Consider the following 21028-nt stretch of genomic DNA (forward strand, 5'->3'; position numbering starts at 1 on the left):
TTGGAGCGGGACGATTGACTAAAATACCCAAAGAGCGGGCACGGAAGCGGGCGATCGGGTGCGATGGTTGCCGATGGAGAGCGCAGGCGAGCGCAGGCGCCAGGGTGGAAGTGATGGAATGGGAAGTGGACGCGGAAGCCGGAAAGCGGCGCTTGGTCGCTGGTCGAAAGCCAGGCGTCCGCTCGCCCTGTCCTCCCCTGGCTCCAAGGGGGGGGGGGGGGGGGGGGGCAAGTTATCACTGGCACGGCCAAACGGAGTTATCCATCTGCGCCTGTTCCAGCAATTATGATTGGATGAGTCAGATGGGGGATAGAAACCAAAACATATGGCAAATAAGGTGCGGTAGCTACTGCTCCATTTGAACTGCTAATCTCCCCCCCCCCCACCCCTCCACGTGGGTGAAGCTCCGTAACAATGTCAACATTTTCCCTTTCGTCAACCCTTTCCTCAGGGTCGATCGGTTGGCTTGTGCCATATCCAGTTGTATGAATTCATTGGGGGTGGGGGGGGGGCGGGCAGCATTAAACGATTTGAGCTGCCTGAGAGGATCAGATAAATCCCCCCGTGTTCACTAAAGCAAAGCGCCTTTCCTCAATGCAATCGTTCTTAACGGGCGCATCCTAAGCCGGAATATTTGCCGTTGCCTAAAGCTCCAAACTGCAAAGCGAGCCATCAAAACGGCCCGGCGACCTTTTGAATTTCAACCACGGATTCGGCGCACCGCCCGTTCCGTCACACAACTTGCGTATTTGTGTGTTGTCGCGTGCCTGCCTAGTCGGACTCGACCTCACCGTGCCGGGGACTCTTTGACCTAGTGTTGAATTTTCTGAATTACGGGCGTTCCGTCACGAGTCGCACCTGCCTGAAATCCGGCCTTGTTATCTAAGAAATGCTAAGAAATTGGGTGATAGATGAGGTCAAACATCGATGATATAATGAGACAGACGCCCCCCCCCTTCAAAAAAAATCTTGTTTGCGTTCATAAAGCGCGACTGAAAAGTGTCCGCATTTTTAGGAGTGAATGAGCGAAAAGAGCGTTTTGCAGCTTTTGCGTCTTGCCGCAGCTTTGACTCTCTCAAAGGGGGGGGGGGGGGGGCAGACAATCCGCTTTTGGGAAGATGAGCAACATGCACTGGGCCTTTTTTCCTTTGGCAAGAACATTTTTAAATTGAATTTTGAATCCGATTATCCATATTTGCACTCCAGATAAATTGCACGAGGGGGTGGGGGGGGGGGGAACATGCCATTCATAAAAAAGACCCCCCCCCCAAGAGCTAATGAAGTGTTCAATCATGAAGCAATTGGCATCTGCCCTAGTAATTACCTCCAAGAGGAGTCTTGGCATCATGTTGTCGTGGAAAGGGAGTTTCCCGTCTCATTACTTCTCCGCTTGAATGGAATGACGACATGTCGTCTCCTCCACAAGAAGCCCCAATTTCCCCTTTCCAAGTATGGCGCCGACCGAATTTTCAATGAATGGATGCTATTACAAAAGTCCCTCATCATCAGTTTGTGTCGCGTGTGCAATTTTGAGCCTGCAAACTCCATCAGGGGCGTCACGCCGCTTTAGTGTCTCATCCTCGCTCGCTCTCTCTCTCTCAGGAGCCTTTGAAAACGACCACTGCTGGATCCCAAATCTTTGGAAATCGGCGTTCTTGAGAAGCCACTAAAAGCCGAATAAAATGAAAAAAAATAAAATAAAATAATGTCCTGCACGTCAACGGCGGTATTTAACTTTTGGAGGTAGGTAACGTTGTCGACGGCCGTGGACGAAATCGGACCTTTTTCAAGTCACTCTCCAGGTCAGATTTGACTTATTGTACAGCCTCGGCATCACTTCACCCCCCCCCCCCCCCCCGTGCCATCCCAGGTTGTTTTCAGGACCCCGTCTGGTTCCTTTTTTCCTTTGATGTAACCTTTTGTGAGAAAATGACAAAATCTTTGCACGCCGAGGAACTCCGAAGAAGGAGCGTGCAGGTGAACTGCAATCTGTGGCCTTGCAAAGGACACGCGGCGCAGCGATGGCGCTGCGGCCGAGGGGGGGGGCGCAAAGTGCAAATCTGATTACGTCCCGATGGCAGTGCATCAAATTGACGCGCGGGCCTTTCATAATGGCAAATGCCCTGCGGGGGGGGGGGGGGGGGGGGGGAAGTGATGAGATGATGCTCTTTTGGACATTTAGCAGGCACACTCTTGATGAAATGGACTGAAAGGACGCTGGCATTATTTCGTCCTGCGCTTCTAACCGTTGCATTTCTTAAATGAACGGCAATCGAAGCAAAAGCGTCTGACCGAGTACTCGAAGTACTGCAAACCTCTTTCCTCATTAATTTGGGATTTATAAAAAAAAAAAAAAAGGGGACATCCCCCCCACTCGGCGCCTTGGCGAGCTTCATCATCTTGACAGCAAGTGACATCACAGCAGCCTGCATCAAGCCACCAGCTTGACGGAACCCTCCCCGGGTGCGCAATTATGTGGGAATAGCCGAATAGCGTTTTTCGCTTCTTATTCATAGCCCTCTTCCTATCTGCCGAACGTTTGGGGGGGGGGGCGTCCGTCACCTACTGCCTGAGCATGCAATTTTAATTGGCCAAAAAGTCTTCCAAGAAAAAGGAGGAGTTGCCTTCACTGTTTCCCATTTTGGTTTGGACAGAATAGGACTCTCCTAACATTGGACTAAGATAAGATAAGATAAGATAAGATAAGATAAGATAAGATAAGATAAGATACTTCTTTCTACATACATTCTTGCTGCTGGAGGCTGTAAATTTCCCCATTGTGGGACGAATAAAGGATATCTTATCTTATCTTCTAAGAATTTGAATACCGATACTCAAATGTTGAAAAATGATGGCTGCTGATCCTCCGAGGCAAATGAATGCAGGGGCGGGGGGTGCGGGGGGGGGGGGGGGGTGCTGGAAAAAGCCAAACTTGACTTGCCCAATGTCGGTCAAAAGTCACTCTGCCGAGTGGCTTGCGTGCGTCTCGTCGTCAGCCTGACGCAGATGAAGACGGAAAGGAGACTCCCCCCTTTTGCTTTTCTTCTCTTCCTTCTTCTAAGTGCACTTTTGTCTGTTGCAAGCTCAAGTCTATTTGGAGCCCCCTTTGACGCCGTCTACTCAATCGATGATACGGCGGATAAGAATGCAGATTGACTTGCATCAGGGATTTTTTTTTTCTTTGTTTTGCCTTTTGCCGTCTTCTAACGATATCTTCACAAAGGATCACAAGTGGCCAATTCCTCCAACTCAATCGGGGCGCCGCGTAACTTTGGCGCGTCCAAACGTTTTTGTTTGAGGGCCGCATAGGTGAAAATGGAAGGACGCCAAAGTCGGTCCAGAAAGTGGTTTGAGATGCTTTTTCGCTCGCCACGAACGGAAACCAAACACGTTGCATCAAAAGTTCATGTTGTCTTGCCAAGGTTTCCAGCGGAAGAATTGAAAGTGTTCCCCCGGCTCGGCTCTCTCATTCATCTTGGCGCGCAATTACAATGAATGGACTGAAGACGCCAATTTCACTTCCGAAGGAACCCCCCCCCCCACACACACACACACACACACACCCTTCTGATTAGCAAAAATGGATTTTTTTTTTCAGATTCTCGCTTGTCTATCCGGAAGAAAATCAACATCATCACCAGAAACATACATAACAGATTATTGTCCACCTTTGGATCTCCATTTTCACGCCCATCGCCCCCCCCCCCCAACCCCCCCTGCTCGAAATCGGGGACGTTGGCACTTTAGGTGCCAAAGGCCAAAAGCGCGCTCGCTTGCTTCGCGTGGCGAGACGGCGACGCAAATGCGCATCCATTTCGCAGCAGATGCCGAGAGCTCCATTTGCAGCCGGGGAAGTGGAAAATGTCTGGCGCATCGGTGCCAGCGAGGAGGCCGAGGGGGGGGGGGCAGGGAGGCGGAGCAGCAGAAAGAAGGCATCTGCTCCATCCATCGGCTTGCGCGGTATGGGCTCAAGCGCTCGGCGACGGCACTTTTTCTCCAAGAAATGACGGCTCCTTTAGGCAACGGAACCAACGGCCGCGAACGCTGAGCGCCGATGGCCTCCGGATCATTTTTATGGCTCGCCGTGAGCCGCGGCGCTCCAACAAGATCGCCGCTTTTAGCTAATGCGGAGAAGACGCGGCCCGTATTTCTTTCATCTTTTTCCTTTAGAACGACGCATCATTGTTCTTCACCTCTTGCGCAAAGCCAACAGCAATTTCCGTTTGGCACGTGGCCCTTCTTCACTTTTTTTTTTTTTTTTTTTACATTTTTTGGACTCTTTTGCTGGAAATGACCCCCCCGTTTCAGTCCAGAGATGTGAAAGCTTTCACGGCCGCGCCTCCCTCCCGTCTTTTGCCGCCCGTATCGCATTTCAGAACTCTCTTTAATATCTTGTCGGCGGCGACGCGGCGAGCTGAAAAGCGGCGCCGCTTTCAAGCGGGAAAGCGCTCGTTGATTGCGCGCGTCGGGGCCCGCCGATAAGAGAGGAGCCCGCTTTTTTTTTTTTCCCCCCTGCGTCAGCATCATTTCCTTCCCGACGGTGTTTTGCATCAGGATTAAAGGCCGCGCTAAACGCGAGCCATCCTTGAGGAAATGTGCACGCAAAGCAGAAACGCTCCCATTTCTTTATGCGGCCCTTTACCGGGCGATTGGCGTTGAAAAAGAGCCCGTTGGCTTTTATGAGCCAATGAAAGTTACATTTCATCCCTACTTTGGGGGAGGGGGGAAGCGGCCGACGAGGTTTAATAGGCGAGCGGGCGTCTGTCTCTTTGCCGCGGGGGCTGGTAGGGGGAAAACGATGAGGCCATTGTATACTTTCAACGGTCTTGCTGTCCCTGGAGTCCTGTGGGGGAGGGGCGTCGAAAAAAGGCGGATGACGGGGCCAAGATGGACGACGGCCCTTTGAGAAATGACCACGAAGCGTGTCGGACGGGCCGTTTCTAACGCTCCCCAAACGGGCTTTCGCCCAAGCCGCTCGGCGACCCCGCCCGAGTCGTCGGAGGTCAAGCGCGGCGGCGACGGGTGGCACACGCAAATGGGCGTCTTCCGGTCCTGCCGGGGTGCTGCTGCTGAGCCCCCCAAGATCAGAGGGGGGGGGGCGCTCTGATGATTTTCTCAACATGAGCTGCATACCCTTAAAATACATTCATTCATTCATTCATTCATCTTCCGAGCCGCTTGATCCTCACGAGGGTCGCGGGGGGTGCTGGAGCCTATCCCAGCCGTCTCCGGGCAGTAGGCGGGGGGACACCCTGAATCGGTCGCCAGCCAATCGCAGGGCACACAGAGACGAACAACCATCCACACTCACACTCACACCTAGGGACAATTTAGAGCGTTCAATCAGCCTGCCACGCATGTTTTTGGAATGTGGGAGGAAACCGGAGCACCCGGAGAAAACCCACGCAGGCCCGGGGAGAACATGCAAACTCCACACAGGGAGGCCGGAGCCGGAATCGAACCCGGTACCTCTGCACTGTGAAGCCCACGTGCTAACCACTGGACTACCGGGCCGCCCCCTTAAAATACAAACATCCCTGAATAACTTTCAGCATTCAGTGAAGCCGCCAGATGGGAATTGATCCCTCCCCCGGTGACAAAAATCCATTGTCCGTCGTGCGACTTCCTTCAAAGACCAAATGACAAGCAGGTAGAGTGTTCGGCGACGCCTCAGGCCCGACGTTCCCAAAATGTTGCATCGCCGAGCGACGGGGGATGACGAATGCTCCATTTCAAACGGCAAAGCCTGGCCGCGGGCTACTTTGGTCGCATTGAAAGAAGAACCCCCCCCCCCCCAAAACCAAAAGACATTTATCCTTTTCTGCGTCAGTCAGAGAAAGCAAAACATGCGCATGCCGCGCTGTCTCTTTTGTCTCTTTTGAGTTAGACGAGGCCAAGCGGGGAAATCAAATGAGCAAATGTTTGATTCGCCTCCCCGACAGCGTAGACGGGTCGGAACCAAGCTCAGTCGTCGGAACGACAAAAAGCGGAGGGCAAAAGATGCTCGTGGAGCCGCGGGGGCTGCTTGAAGTGGCATCCTTGGGGAATTTCGGAGAATTTTCAAAATAGAGCCAGTGAAGAGAAGCCAGAGTAGGAGTCGGGAGGCGAGCAGCAGCGTTCGGGACCAACTGGAGACGCTCGATGGAGGATCGGCGGACCCCAAAGTCAAGTGCGTTGGGGTCCTCCAGCCGGGATGTAACAACTAGTGCGGCATTTAACATCCTTGCTAGGGAAAGTTGCAAAACGGGGCACAAAAACAGACGATAGTCTTGACGTGTCGTTTTTAATGCGATCGGACTTGCGGAGAAACTCGGCTAAAACGAAATAAAAGTTGTTGCACTTGACCCCGACAAAGTAGCGAGAGTGCTTGTCTTGACTTTGGCCTCTGGCGTCATCGAATGAAACGTTTGAGATGTGATGCGAGGGGGTAGGGGTTGGGGGGGTTCAGGAAATGCCAAATGTTTTGCCTTCCCCTCATTGTGCGCAGTCGGCATCGAACGGGCGGTTCACCGTCAACCCGCTTTTGTTGACATGATATTAGCGAAAGGAAGGCGGAAGACGGAGGGAAGGCTTCTTGTTTTTCCCCCCCCCGCCCCCCACCCTGCGAGATGAGAGGATGGGGAAGGGCGAGAGGGAAGGGCCTCGCCAAAACGGCACACGCGTGACGTCCGTTCTCTCCTTCAGCAGCGAGTTGCCATAGCAACGCAAGGAGCACAGGCCGCACTCCGGGTGCGTGTTTGCGGCCGGACGCAAACACGCGAGCGCCGCTCCGCTACTTTTATGGCTAGAACGAGCGTCATCACGGCCTGACTTTTGCGCTTTTAGTCCTGGAGTCACGATGTAACGTTCAAATTCAAACGTGTTTGACGGGGGCCCATCTTTCCACTCTTTGATTTTTTTTTTTGCCTCTCCAAAGAAGATCCGCGTTTTAGAATGAAGCTTTTCGAACATAGAGGGCCATTTTCATTTTTGTATACGCATGGGAGGCCCGGCATGACAAGATGAGGAAGTCGCCTTGCGAGCGGATGCCATATGATATTAATGTCGAGGCACGCTGCTTTTAACCCGGCAGCCACGGGGTATCAATCACTCGCCCGACAGTCCTCCGCTCTGTGACAAATATGCTCTCATTGGCCAGACGGGCGAGCTCGCGGCCTCCAAAGTCTACCTGTCAAAGATGCACTTGCTATTAATTATTCAGTCCCGTGCGCGCCTATGATACCTGCCGCCGCTGCTCGAGGCCCAAAGTCGTCTCCGACCGCTTACGCGAGAGAGGCTTTGCGTGCGTTCTCGACGGACGTGAATTTCTCGAAATGAACCAGCGCCAACAGAGCCAAAGTTACCATTTAGCGCGCTCGGTGAAGCAATGGCGTCCGCCTTTAATTGTCCAATTGTCTCGGCAACAAAGAGCGCAGAGACGCTTAATCCGCTGTTACCAGACAACCACTGGCCACCAGGCTTTCACCGAGTTAATTCCTCTTTTTTTTTCCAATCCCATGACGGGGGAGGGAGGAGGCGGGGGGGGGGGGGGGGGGGCTGGGGTCGAGTGGCTTGGGAGGAAACGGGCAGGAAAGGAAAAGGGGAAGGATACACGATGCATTTACTGGATGTGGGAAAAATGGGAGTTGTGAAACGAGTTGGGGGGAAAAACATTTAAAAAATCCGTTTCCACAATCAGAATGGGAATATCAAGTATCAAGTACGAAAATTATATAATAAATTCATAATATAATATGAATATATTATTAATTATATTAATGATATAATAATAAATTCTCGAGCTAACCGCACAGACCAGTTAGCTCCCAACGTGCCAGACATCTGGAGGACGCTTTTGATGAAAATACTGTCGCGTCCAATTATGGAATACAAATTTGCATTTGGGAATTGATTTACGTTCCGGGTCTCCATGAAGTCAAGGAAGCTTTGATGTCAAAGAAGGTTTTTGAAACTCGACTGTCTCATGTTTTCGATTAGGCGTGCTGTTGTGTGATTTGATGAGATTTTTTTTCCCCCTCGGTGTTAGAATACTAAGAATGACGCAGCAGATATATTTGTCGTCAGTATTGTTACTTGTATCCCTTCAATTTTCGTAGGTGTTTTTTTTTTAATAAGCCCCTGAACGTGTTTCTACATCACCTGCTCCTGTAATGTATTTTTTTTTTTGGGGGGGGTGAACTTTTGTTGAAGACCGTATTAACTTGTGGCGGAACGTCAACCATTCGAAGGTTTGACGGTATTTCGTTTGTCCCACCTTCATTGAATGCAGCACGAGCGGCTCGCGAAGTCACGTGAGATGCCGGCCTCAAAAACGCAGTGACGCGCTCGAGCTCCGTCACCGCGGCCGTGTCTGACATCCAGCCCGGTCTCGGACTCCCGTCAGCCGCGAGTAAAGCCCACCGCGGTCGCTCCGAGGCGGACAAGATGAACGGAAGGCGGCGCGCGGGCGGGGGGGCGGAGGTTTTGCTTTTCCCGCAGATACGCGCGACCGGGATGAGACCCGCTGGATTCCATTGTTAAGGGGGGGACCGTTCGAGCCTTTTCGCCCCCGTCGCTCTCTCCGCGTGCGGCTGCCGGGGCGAGAGCCTTCTCGCCGGTCATCGCCGGTCTACGTTTTGGCAAAAGCAACTCGGTAAACAAGGGCGAGCGTCCGAGCGGCTCGCTTCGGGGGGCGGCGTTGTTTTGCCGGAGACCAGAAGAGGGAGGCGTTGCAGCAGGGGGGAGCAGAGGGGGGGGGGGCTACAAAACCCCGCAGGCTTGAAGACTGTTGAGATGGCCGTGAACGAGGACCTGACACACCGGTGCGGCTAGCGGCGGAAAGAAGGCCTTTTCGGACCCCCGAGATGTGGTCGACTGGAGGCTCGCGGCAGGCGGATTGCAGCCGTCGACAGAAGCGGCAACGACGCGAGGAACAGCAGGTACGCTGCGCTGCACATCTCCCGACTCCTTCCACATCCTCATCATTTATTTAGCCGTCCCCACCCACTGTCTCTCCCCGCTGACTGTCGCGCTCGGCCATCACGCCCGCCCGCCTTTCCGCTTGCTTGCCCGCGTAGGCGCTTGAGCTCATGAGCTGTGGAGTCGTTCGCCCGTTTTGACGGGCATCCGATTCCTCCCGGCGAGCGTTTACCGCTTGCAAAAGTAAGCCCGGGCAGGTGTCCAAGCAGGTGAGCGCAGCGGCGGGCTTTTCCTTCGGCCGCGCAACTTATGCGCTACCCGAGACAAAAGCGCAAAATTGTTTTTGAGTTCCGGCCGAATGGGAAGTGACTTCATGTATTCGCTGTTCATTTGCAAATGATCAAGTTCCCCAAAAAAATAAAAAAAAACCCCAAAAACAAACAGGCTTGCCCCTGCCAAGAGGGAAGGCCAGGGAGTTTCCGATGCTCTCCGGGGCATTTGGCAACAAATCTGGGAATTGCTGCCAACAGCTGAGCCAGACTATAAAAATACATTAAAAAACGACTTCAATGGATTCGACACACCCCAAAAAAAACAACAACAAAAACGGGTGGTGCCGCCATCTGACCTTTCAAGGTTATAAAACCCGCTCGCGTCACACCAAAGAAACGCTGGATGACAGCCAATCTTGGTCAGTTTTATGGCCTCGGGCTGTTTTTCATACTTTTGGTCCCGTGTACGTGAAGAATAGGCCCCCCTCCCCCTGATGAGAAATGAAGCCAGGTTAAGCCATAAAGTCGCAGCTAAGTGTGAGCGGGATTTGTTTTGGTTCCTTTCTCCCGTCTTTCGGTAATATCGCCTCACTTCATTGTTTTTGTAATTAATTGTTTTTGGGGGGGGGCGGGGGGCGGAGTCACTTTATGACCTTTAAAAATTCAGAAAATGTAAATATGCCATCTTTTTGTGTCAAAGGCACTTCCAGTGTAGGATGTTACTGGCAAGTCCGGTCCTCGAGGGGGGGGGGGGGAGGGGCTCCTCCAACACGCCGAATTCAAATGATCAGCTTGGCAGCAAGCTTTTCAGAAACCTGGGAACCGTCCTGATCATTTCAATTGGGTGTCTCGGAGGTGGGGGGGGGGGGGGGGCGCGTCTAAATCAGGCTGGATAGGGGCTCTCCAAGACCTCACACTCCTGGCCTGTATGTATTTTTATCTTTCAACACACAAGTGCAAACATTTTTTGGGGGAGGGAAGCGTTTCAATTTATATTGAAAGGATCAAAATTGATCATCACATTGATCAAAATGTGATGTCAGAGTTCTCATCTGGTCAAATTTCTCATGACAGAGAAGGAATGCTGTGAGGAGAAAGTGCCAAGACCACCCTCACCTTGACTTTGTTCTCTTTTTTTTGGGGGGGGGGGGAGTACTACCTGTCCAAAAGTTGTTGACTTTAAGAGCCCAGTGAGGGAAGCCTTGGGACATTTGTTTTATGACAAGCCCAATCAGGATGCCCTTGAGCTAAAAAAGAAAAAAAAAAAAGTCCCTTCTTGAAAGCAAGCCTTCTCGATCCGTGGCTCAGCAGCAGGATAAATAAGCAAGTCATTGCTCTCGCCAGATTGCGTGTAGAACGGGGGCGGGGGTGTTCATTTGATTCCAATTCAAGCTGTCATTCTTCGATGCTAAACATGGTTACAGTAACAATAGAACACGTTCGTTGTTCAAAGTAGCGAGTAATTTCTGACGCGTCGCCATTCCCGTCTCGCGTCTTTTCTTGACCTTTGTCGATTTTTCATGAGCAAGTTTTGTCCCGGTGACCAAAGATGCCATCTCCGATTGTCACTACGGGCGTAATCTATGCGTGGCTTTCTACTGTGGATGTTATATCACCATCCGGGCGCTCTCATTTCGACAGCGACGCGGCGTTGATAAGCTTTAAGGTGACCGCCGCCGGGAAAAGATTGTCATCGCCGCAGGCCGGCACGAGCTTTAGCGCCGTTGCCCTTGCCGGACCCTGAAAAGGCAGATGTAATTTCCCCGCTGGGCGAGGAGGAGCGTCAAAGGTTCCTCTCCGCCAGCGCAATTGGACAATTTACATGCGAGTTGGGGCGGCCCGGTAGTCCAGTGGTTAGCACGTGGGCTTCTCAGTGCAGAGGTACCGGGTTCGATTCCAGCTCCGGCCTCCCTGTGTGGAGTTTGCATGTTCTCCCCGTGCCTGAGTGGGTTTTCTCCGGGTGCTCCGGTTTCCTCCCACATTCCAAAAACATGCGTGGCAGGCTGATTGGACGCTCTAAATTGTCCCTAGGTTTGAATGTGGGCGTGGATGGTTGTTTGTTTCTGTGTGCCCTGCGATTGGCTGGCAACCGATTCAGGGTGTCCCCCGCCTACTGCCCGGAGACAGCTGGGATAGGCTCCAGCACCCCCCGCGACCCTAGTGAGGATCAAGCGGTTCGGAAGATGAATGAATGAATGAATGAACATGCGAGTTGATGCGAGCGAAAAGAACGCCAGTCCCATGCGCTGATCTTTTCTTTTCAGATCTCGGCTCGGAGGAAGTGAAGTGACGGAGGGCAAGGCGCACGACATGACGTTCTCATCTCCAGTTTCAAAGGGAAATCCCGAAGGTCCCCAGGAGGAATCGCCGCCCGGCCGGGGCCGCATTTGAGCTCGACCGCGCCTTTGTACCGGATCCCGCGACTCGGAGCGCACCGCCTTTTTTGGGCAACCACATGTTGGAAGCCAGTGCGCGCGAGCGTCGCCGGCCATTCTCGCGCAGCGGCCCCGCGCAAGCCCGGCCCGCAGCATGCAGTGGAGACGGCGCCATTGCTGTCCCGTCAAGATGACGTGGACGGCCAAGCGCTCGCTATTCCGCACCCAGGTGGCGGGCCTCCTCTCGCTGGCGCTGCTCTTCACCCTCTTTTCCTTTTTGGGCCGCCAGGACCGGCCGCCGGGCCGGGCCGGGCCGCGGGAAAACCCGCTGGCCTACGCCGTCAGGGGTTTCCGTGGCGCCAACCAGAGCGGCGGCGGCTCCCTTCGGGGCCTTTGGCGGGAGGCCAAGCCTCCGCTCAATCTTAGCTCCCAGCCGGCCGGAGAGGCGGCGGGCGCCCGAACGGCCGCGCCGGCGCTCGGGGACTCGGTGAGCGCCAACAAGACTTTGCAGAAGGAGATGGACGCCGGAGGGACGCTGAGCGCTCAGCCCTACCGCTACATCCTCAACCAACCCTTCAAGTGCGGCGACGGCGCGCCCTTCCTCGTCCTGCTCATCGCCGCCGAGCCGGGCCAGGCCGACGCCCGTCACGCCATCCGCCGGACGTGGGGCAACGACAGCGTGGCCGGCGGCCTGGGCTTCGTGCGCCTCTTCCTGCTGGGCGTGGGCGCCAATCCCGACGCCTTCCTCCAGAGCGCCATCGAGGAGGAGAGCCGCGTCTACCGAGACATCATCCAGCAAGACTATCGGGACACGTATCACAACCTGACCATCAAAACCTTGATGGCCATGAACTGGGTGGCCACGTACTGCCCGCGCGCCGCCTACGTGATGAAGACGGACAGCGACATGTTTGTCAATACGGAGTATCTCATCCAGAAGCTGCTGAAGCCCGAGCTGCCTCCCAGGCGCAGGTACTTCACGGGCTACCTGATGAGAGGCTACGCGCCCAACCGAAATCGGGACAGCAAGTGGTACATGCCGCCGGAGCTGTACCCCAGCGAGCGCTACCCCACCTTCTGCTCGGGCACGGGCTACGTCTTCTCGGGCGACATGGCGCGGCTCATCTACCAGGCCTCCCTGGGCATCCGCAGGCTTCACCTGGAGGACGTCTACGTGGGAATCTGCCTGGCAAAGTTGCGCATCGACCCCACTCCGCCCCCCAACGAATTCCTCTTCAACCACTGGCGGGTGTCCTATTCCAGTTGCAAGTACAGCCACCTCATCACGTCGCATCAGTTCCACCCCAACGAACTGATCAAGTACTGGAACCACTTGCAGAGTAACAAGCACAACGCCTGCATCAACGCGGCAAAGGAAAAGAACGGCAGGTACAGGCAGCGGCGGTTCCACGGCGAGCGGCCCCCGTGATGGCGCCGCCGACGCCGGGACCTTTTTTGACCTCGGCGCAAGTCGCCGCCAAGGAAAAGCACATTTGTGTCATTTGTGTCATTGCTATTGTGTATGATGCCTCGAAGTGTTTGGCTTTCATTTGGAGACAAATGTCACGTCTTGTATCCGTACGGACGTCCGGATCGGTGACGCGGAGCGTGGGTCCCGACGGCGCGCGCTCAAAGTCGACGCAGTATTCCGCACGGATGCATCGACAACAACAAAAAAAAGCTTCAAAAGTTACCGCCGACGTGTTTACACAGACAAAGGGAAATGTATCCGTCTTTTGTTGAAAGTTATACTACCTAAATAGCGATGAAAATATCTTTGGCTGGCGTTGACCACTTTTCCGGACCTCTTTCTGTGTTTCTGTCACTTTACGTTCCCGTTCCAATTCCAAAGCTTTATCTGCCATATCCTGTATTTTATCTAAAAAAAAAAAAAAAAGAAGAAGGAAATAAACGTGAAAGCACACAACGATGATTGTGCTTGGACCGAGTTCATCCATCCGTCCGTTGATATTCTGTGAAACGCAGCACGGGGGGAGCTTCATTTTGGGTGAAAGGGGGGGGGGCTCCGCTCTGGACAGGTAAGCCTGTAAGTCACATCGAGACGGGCAACTGTTTGGTGGCAACTGCACTGCCCCCCCCCCCCCCCCCACCTCCACCCCCCACAGCAGAGGTGAACAGAGCAGCTGGTATCAATGTTAATTCCATGATCACATCGCACGAGCTTCATTTTAATGCTTCAATCCGGTTCTAGAATGCATAATGGAGATGGGGGGGGGGGGTACAAACTCAAGGCAATGAATTAAGCATGAAGGTTATTGCTCAGGGGCATATATGACATTCTGCTGAAAAACTTATTTTTGGATTTCTAATTAAAGGATGAAAGGCTGTCAGTGGGACTTGTGCAAGAAAACAAAAGAACCTGCACACAGGCACACAGTGACTGGAATAGCACGATTTGATGCCATTGACTTTCATCTTGTTTTGGATATGTGCTCTTGATGTGTGGGATGGCGACAGAAATAACACACCAAATGCAAGCAGTGGTACCTCTTCAGCAAGTCCAGTAGCGTAGGCCGTGTTCTTCACAGAGTTTCTACCTAGCTAGCTAGCTTGTTTATCGATCTCGCTAGCTAGCCCGTCTACCTTCCTAGCTAGCTTGTTTATCGATTTCGCTAGCCTGTCTATCTTCCTAGCTAGCTTGTTTATCGATCTCGCTAGCTAGCCTGTCTATCTTCCTAGCTAGCTTGTATAGCTATCTCGCTAGCTAGCCATGTAGTTAGTTAGCTAGCTATCGGTAATGTATTCTGGGATCTGACAATACCTGTAAAAAATAACATTGGTTTTGATTTTTAAAAAGGTTTTTTTTAAATATGACCGACCAATCCTCACCCCCACCCAAGAGACTGGCATGGATATGAACCATTCTGCAATTCAAGTGAGTTTTGAATATCCAAAGTATTTGTGATTACAGTTGTTGTGAAGCGCTATGTAAATCAGCATGTATTGTATTTAATATCCAAGAATCTAAGTCGAGGCCACTGAAATTCTCAAGTTGGACGAGGAGACTTATAAACAGACTTTATGATTTCAGAGGCACATCGGGCGTCTTTACAAAAGAAAGAGGAAGTTGAAACAGATGAGTCTGAGAGTCATGTCATCCTATCGCCAGATATCATCTGAAGCAAATAATATTGCATAAGAACATTGTGAAAGATTTGTGCCAAGCAGGAACCCAGCGTCACTCCGATATTAAGTTAGTGTTGAATTTTCAAATGCTACTTTGAGCGTTTCCGAAAGTCCTCGATACCCTTTTTCAAAGAACAAAGCAATTGTCAAGGAAATAACAACTGCCGCTACCTTTCTCCAATCTGATTTGATTCTGAATGGTGCAATTGTGGCGTACTTCACCCCGCCGCCATTTGTAATGATTAAAGTCACGGCTAGAAAGGAGAGGCGATGGGGAACGAGACGAGGTCTCATTCATGCGTGTCCTTTTGCAATCAGACCGCCCGATGACTCGCATCCGGCTGCACTCGGTCGGCCTTTCCACGAATAATGAAAATGGGTCAGGCAAAAAAAAAAAAAAAAAGAAAAAAGTGAATAAGAAAGGAGAGAGCGGGCATAGAGGGGTGAGAATACAGTAGATATATATTTTTAGGAATGTGAAAACTGAAGTAAAATCACAAATTAAAATCCAAACAAAATCTTTGGAGTTTCGATGCATTTCGTGCGGAACTCTGCAAAAAATGGTGGCACACAGAGGCCAGATGGTCAGCTCGTATTTTCCCCGGGATGCGTCATTGTCATAATCCTCCTTTCGTGAAGCCTCGCTTTGTTTTTCTCCAATCAAGTTTGATGATGCGTCACGTCCAGGTTTGATTGTCTCTGTGACGGATCCTCTTGGATCCCGGCGCTCTGTTTATTTCACGCATGCTTGCATGGAGCTTCTGAATTTTGGACGCTCCCATCTCGAGTGGCACACCAGCCTCCTCCTCTCTTCTTCTCATTGTCATGCAAAGAAACGGCTCCTCCACAAGGTCAGCTCTTGCCCGCGATGTACGACATCGGCTGCAGTTTGCCAGGGCCGCCCCGCTGAGCAAATCCAGTCGGCTGCGTGGAAAACGAGAGCGCTTGTCACTCGCAGGAGAGATACGGTGCGGCGTCTGAAAAGTATCCGCAGCAGCTCGCGCTTTTTCTCTGTTGTCGTTGTTCCAAAAAGGGAATACCATTTTTTAAAAATGTTTTGCGGCGATTTTGCAGAGGATATTTTCTGATGATTTCAGTGAAGGTCTCAAAGTCACTTCAAATAATCCAATGAGACTTGAGAATATCGGCGTCCGGCACCGAGATCACAACGATCTTTAGGCCCGTTCTTCAAAACGAGCCATGTTAACAAAAAAAAAGAGGAATACAAAGAGAAAAAACAGACCGTACATATTTGGCAGGGCAAATATATGAGACTATCAAGTCACACTGAATAGATTTGCCGTCTTTTTCAGCCTGTGAACTGCTGCAGTCCATGCGCAGGAGAAGCCATAGCAACGCACGTTAAGGTACCTGCATGGCTGATTTCATTTCCATAGCAACCGGGGATTGATCCCTTGAGTTATGCGGGGAGAGAAACAATAGTAATGACTGAGAGGCAGGCAGTGGAGGATGCCAAGCGACGACATGGTCGGGGGCTACGGGTGCGGGTGCGGCCGCACCACGCCGATAACGGCGCGCTGAATCGTTTGCGGCGTCGCCTGCGCGTCAACTGCAAGTTTGAAAACGACCGTTCCCGCGATCTCCACCGATCGCTGAAAAAAATGGATGGTGGGCCGTAGTTTGGACACCCTTGATTTAGCTCAAGCACATGTCGTTCTAGAGTCCGCAAATCCCTCACATGCAAAAATAAGAGGCGAGCTGATGCGGCAACTTGAAAGTATTTTGGAAATGCGCTTGACATCATTTGTCACTCGTGTTTCTTTCTTTTGGAAGCACTTTTGATTGCTACCGTTTGTTCTAATCCAGAGCGAGCGCATGTCTCCGAGATCCGTTATTGTGTCAACATCGTGATCTGACTTTGGGCCAAAAAAAGCTAGCAATTAAACTTATTGTGGCATGTCGGTGTGCGCTCTCCAAAAGATTATCGGGCCTCTGATAAAATGTTTCCTGAAGCACGGGTTCCTGCTGTAGTGTGAAAAAAGAAATCCCATTGAACACTTGCAGTTTGCTCTGGGGCCTCCGAGGAGCTGATAAAATGACACTGGGGGAATGAATTGCTCAAGAAAAACGAGTTGGGTGCAAGGCGGATGGCGGACTTCCTCAGCCAACAGGGCAGCATCAACGATCGCTGCAGGCCTTCCGCACACCAACGGCGGCAGTTTGCTTATTCACCTTGGCCCGCGACGCCTCGAGGGTGGGGACGAGTCGAGATCAAGGCTGCGCCAGACATAAACCGTCTTTTTTCTTCTTCTTCCTTTCCCCTATTTTGAACGCAAATTCAGACTGACTAGCGCTCGTGATTCGCTGAATTAAATGAATTCAGTCGGATAAAAAAGACACGTACAATTGATAGACTTTTGGCACAGCAGACTCATCACAGTAGTTTTTTTTAAATTATAAATGATCCTCTATTGCGATATGCTGTGGCTGCATCTTAATTGGGGCACAGCACAATGAAGCAACCGTGCCCTCTTGTGGCTAAAAGGGGATATAGCACACATCATCAGACTTGCTTTGACTCACGACTGTTGAATGAGATGGATAAGTTCATGTCATCTCCGAAGGGGAGGGAGGGCAAAAGTAACGACTATTTTCGTGAGTTCCCGAGTTTTTGCTATAGTAAACGATGCGCGCTTTCACATCGGAATCTCCAATAATCTTAGAAAAAGTCGCTAGGGATTCTGTGTGTGTTTGTGAGAGAGAATGCTTCGCTTCTTTTGTTTATAATTTTATCTGTGGTTTTATTGTGTGTTGTGAAAGGCGCTTATAAATAAAATGTATTATTATTATTATTATTGTGTATAATAATATGTATTGATAATTAATTAAGAATAAAATGAAAATGCAAATGAAATAATAAAATTAATAACACATGTTTTATTATTAGGTTTTTCTTTCTTGTTATCGACAAATTAGAGAAATTCATTGCAAAAACCCATATAAATCCAAAAACACCTTAAAACATGGTGTAAACTAAAATATTTGGCTGTGTGATTATGAGATTTCCAAAACAAAATAAAAAAGTGCGACAATATTGCAATCCCCATCACCGTCACGTGGGACTTGTGACGTAAATTAGCTGCGTCGAGAAGACGTTCGGTTACCACTTCCGGTGTTAGTGAAAGGTAGGATCAAGTGAACGTAAACAAACGTGTGACGACATGTACGAGTGCTATCTTTTTACACTAACGGCATGTTTAACCCGTTGAAGTTATAAGACATTTTTGGGTACTTTTGTAGTTTTTTTTCGTCGATGTTTTCTCGAGCTGGATGGTGTTTTCGAGCGGCATGGACCCGATGTCGCAGGTTATTCATTGCCAAATACACTCATTTGCTGTATCATACATTACACGCGTAACATTTCTCCCCTTGAGACGGCCGGGATTGAATTACACAGCGCCGAACATTCGATTTGGAACAGATTAGCTCCTCTGCGTCGGTGCTACTCAAAAATGTGAAGGCGTTCCCTACATCACCCACTTTGGTTTCTAATCCTGGATTAAGCACATGCATGACGCTTGTGCAAAGCAGTTGCTCACGACATGGAAACGAGTGAAACAAAGCATCACCCAAACGCGTCAGCTACATGACCACTCGCCATGGACCTATGGAAGTTACGATCAACAACTCCGTACTTGTATTTCATACTTACCTTCACCCATTCTTGTGATCTAGTGCCACGTTCAAGGTTATAAGAAGCACTTTCTATGCTAGAGCTTAATCGTCAGTGTTGTGAACCCTTTTGTTTCAAGTTCCCGCTTTTCGTCTCGTTTCAGAATGGGGAATTTTGCATCTTCCACAACAGGAGCATCAACCAGTACAGCTTGTGTGAAGTTTGTTCATGTAAGTAGACCCTAAAGCCTTACTACATGTATTAAGAATTCATCTATGTATACACACACTAATCACAAAAAGTTTGGGGTATTTGGCTTTCGGGTGAAATTTCAGGACGAGCCTGAAATGCATTCAAACCTTTACAGGTGAACTTCATGTGACCTTCTCCAAGCTTTTGGGTTCCCATGTCCATTGTCCAACTGTCCAGTGTTTCTGTACTTTTTGCACAATTTGCTGTTCCAAGCTGGAATGGAGGCTCGGGGGCACATGATGACGAGTGATTGAGACATTGACACTTTTGGTTGTGGCGTCCCCACCATGGTTGCTAACTTTTCTTTCGGTGAATGCTTTGAGATGAGGAAATCAGCAGTGCACCCTTCTACTTAAATGTCCGTAAATGTAAGCCGAATATCCCAAACTTTTGTGTGTGTGTTTATATATATATACTGTATATATATATATATATATATATATATATATATATATATATATATATATATGGAAAAGTAATACAGTCCATATTTTTTTCAAACCTTTCAGGAATTGGTGTCACAGAATTGCGTGGTGATATTTTCCAAGACCACATGTCCGTACTGCAAAATGGCCAAAAACGTGTTCAATGAAATCGGCGCCACGTACAAAGTCGTTGAACTTGATGAACACGATGATGGGAGGAGATTACAGGAGGCCTTAGCTCAGATGACCGGTGCCAGAACGGTAAGAACCTCATTAGCTTTTGTTTGTGGATTTCCTTTCCTTAAAAAAAAAAAGTAATACAATCCGCTTTGTCACCTTAATCATGCAATCTCGTGGATCTGTATACTTCATTATGTCGTGAGTTTTTCTGTATGACGCATAACTTTGTTTTACTCTATATGGAGATGTAGTGCGTTTTGGGGGAATGATTTGGGCAGGATAAAGTTTGAGCGCGGGTGAACAGAGACAAAAAAGAGCTGAGAAAAAAAAAAATGACTGGTATCTGTCAACACACCTCCGGGCAAAATGTGTGTGTTCAGGTGCCGAGAGTCTTCATTAACGGAAGCTGTATCGGGGGCGGCTCCGATACCAAACAGCTCCATCAGCAGGGCAAGTTAGTGCCCCTGATCAATCAGTGCGCTCCCTGCTGCGCTCCAGACTCCGAAGGCTCAGGAAGCGGACGGTTCGGATCTGCAAAATGACTAACCGTTCTTTTGATCTCTTTCAATTCTCTATTTATAAACGCTGGCTAAATCTTGCGCTACAAGCTGTATGTTCTTGTTGTTGTTGTTTTATTTATCCAAGTACACTTCAGACTTAATCATGCAACACATTTTTCCTCCAAGAGTTGACGATATTCAGCTTTCACACGTTTGTTGAAGCGTCCGGCAATGTCGCAGTTCTTGTTTTTAGTCGTCACAGAAAACTCCTCGGTGATCGCGTTTTACTTTGGGACGCGGTCTGTATCATGTAACAAATGAAACGGTGCCTCTCCAATGTGATATTTCGCGGGGCTCATCATCACAAATAAAATGTGATTGCAAAGTGCAATGACTGCGTGGCGATGTGGTTTACGTTTGACGGCGGTATTGAAGGACTTGGAAGAAGCTCTTTTGGCTCCGAACGCATTCACGTCAAGTGGGATATATTTGACAGCTGCGCCTCCGACGTCCAATATCTCCCGTTCTAATGATGAATCTTTCTTGTTTATTGAAAGCCTTTCTTTTCTGCACCAACCGCACAACAGTTCTTGTCTTGTATTCTACTACTGATCACTTTAACTCTGCTTGATACTTTGCACATTGTCTCACAGTTGTCATTGGGTGGTACCACCGCACAACGGGTCACTAACATTATGGAATGTCCTTGTTTATGACGATACTCGTGCAGCGTGTACGGCCGGAGACAAATTCCTGTGTGTTCTACATACTTGGCCAATAAAGATGATTCTGATTCTAACATTTGAAACTGTCGTAGAGCCCTGCACATCTCTCTCTCTCTCTCTCTGCCATCATATGATGTATCGGTGGACTTTTGTATGAAGTAGGATAAGTACGGCATTATTTCCAAAAACGATTCTAGTTATTTGTTGAAAACGTTTTTTTTCTAATTGGTCCTGAAAAAGGTTTTGGCCTTTGATTTCATTATATATATATATATATATATATATATATATATATATATATATACATAGTTAAGTATAGGCGGCCCGGTAGTCCAGTGGTTAGCACGTCGGCTTCACAGTGCAGAGGTACCGGGTTCGATTCCAGCTCCGGCCTCCCTGTGTGGAGTTTGCATGTTCTCCCCGGGCCTGCGTGGGTTTTCTCCGGGTGCTCCGGTTTCCGCCCACATTCCAAAAATATGCATGGCAGGCTGATTGAACACTCTAAATTGTCCCTGGGTGTGAGTGTGAGTGCGAATGGTTGTTCGTTTCTGTGTGCCCTGCGATTGGCTGGCAACCGATTCAGGGTGTCCCCCGCCTACTGCCCGAAGACAGCTGGGATA

At 50.1% G+C, this 21028-nt stretch overlaps 2 protein-coding genes across 5 annotated transcripts; both read left to right on the plus strand.

Annotated features, from left to right (window-relative positions):
- The first annotated feature begins 8197 nt into the window (after positions 1-8197).
- Positions 8198-13464, plus strand: b3galt2 (UDP-Gal:betaGlcNAc beta 1,3-galactosyltransferase, polypeptide 2). The gene is made up of 2 exons (XM_052074046.1): positions 8198-8918; positions 11435-13464. The coding sequence occupies exon 2, from the start codon at positions 11700-11702 to the stop codon at positions 12972-12974; it is 1275 nt and encodes a 424-aa protein (XP_051930006.1). The 5' UTR covers positions 8198-8918; positions 11435-11699; the 3' UTR covers positions 12975-13464.
- A 4287-nt stretch (positions 13465-17751) lies between these two features.
- On the plus strand, positions 17752-20491 carry glrx2 (glutaredoxin 2). Of its 4 annotated transcripts, none has more exons than XM_052074060.1 (4): positions 17752-17838; positions 18490-18556; positions 19088-19264; positions 19564-20491. In XM_052074060.1, exons 2-4 carry the CDS (start codon positions 18491-18493, stop codon positions 19723-19725), a joined length of 405 nt encoding a protein of 134 aa, XP_051930020.1. In that variant the 5' UTR covers positions 17752-17838; position 18490; the 3' UTR covers positions 19726-20491. The 4 variants fall into 4 exon arrangements, with proteins under 4 accessions (XP_051930020.1, XP_051930018.1, XP_051930017.1 ...); XM_052074058.1 differs by lacking the exon at positions 17752-17838 and adding an exon at positions 17867-18019; XM_052074057.1 differs by lacking the exon at positions 17752-17838 and adding an exon at positions 18072-18401.
- Positions 20492-21028: the final 537 nt, after the last annotated feature.

The sequence above is a fragment of the Hippocampus zosterae genome, chromosome 8 (assembly GCF_025434085.1).
Source record: "Hippocampus zosterae strain Florida chromosome 8, ASM2543408v3, whole genome shotgun sequence".
NCBI lineage: Eukaryota > Metazoa > Chordata > Actinopteri > Syngnathiformes > Syngnathidae > Hippocampus > Hippocampus zosterae.

What these genes read in the sequence shown, in the direction of transcription:
- b3galt2 (XM_052074046.1), top strand. Translation starts at nt 11,700, where the DNA reads ATGCAGTGGAGACGGCGCCATTGCTGTCCCGTCAAGATGACGTGGACG.
- glrx2 (XM_052074057.1), top strand. Translation starts at nt 18,313, where the DNA reads ATGGACCTATGGAAGTTACGATCAACAACTCCGTACTTGTATTTCATA. An exon ending in GATCTAGTGCCACGTTCAAG is followed by an intron (nt 18,402 to 18,489) that starts GTTATAAGAAGC and finishes GTCTCGTTTCAG; the next exon opens with AATGGGGAATTTTGCATCTT. An exon ending in CTTGTGTGAAGTTTGTTCAT is followed by an intron (nt 18,557 to 19,087) that starts GTAAGTAGACCC and finishes CAAACCTTTCAG; the next exon opens with GAATTGGTGTCACAGAATTG.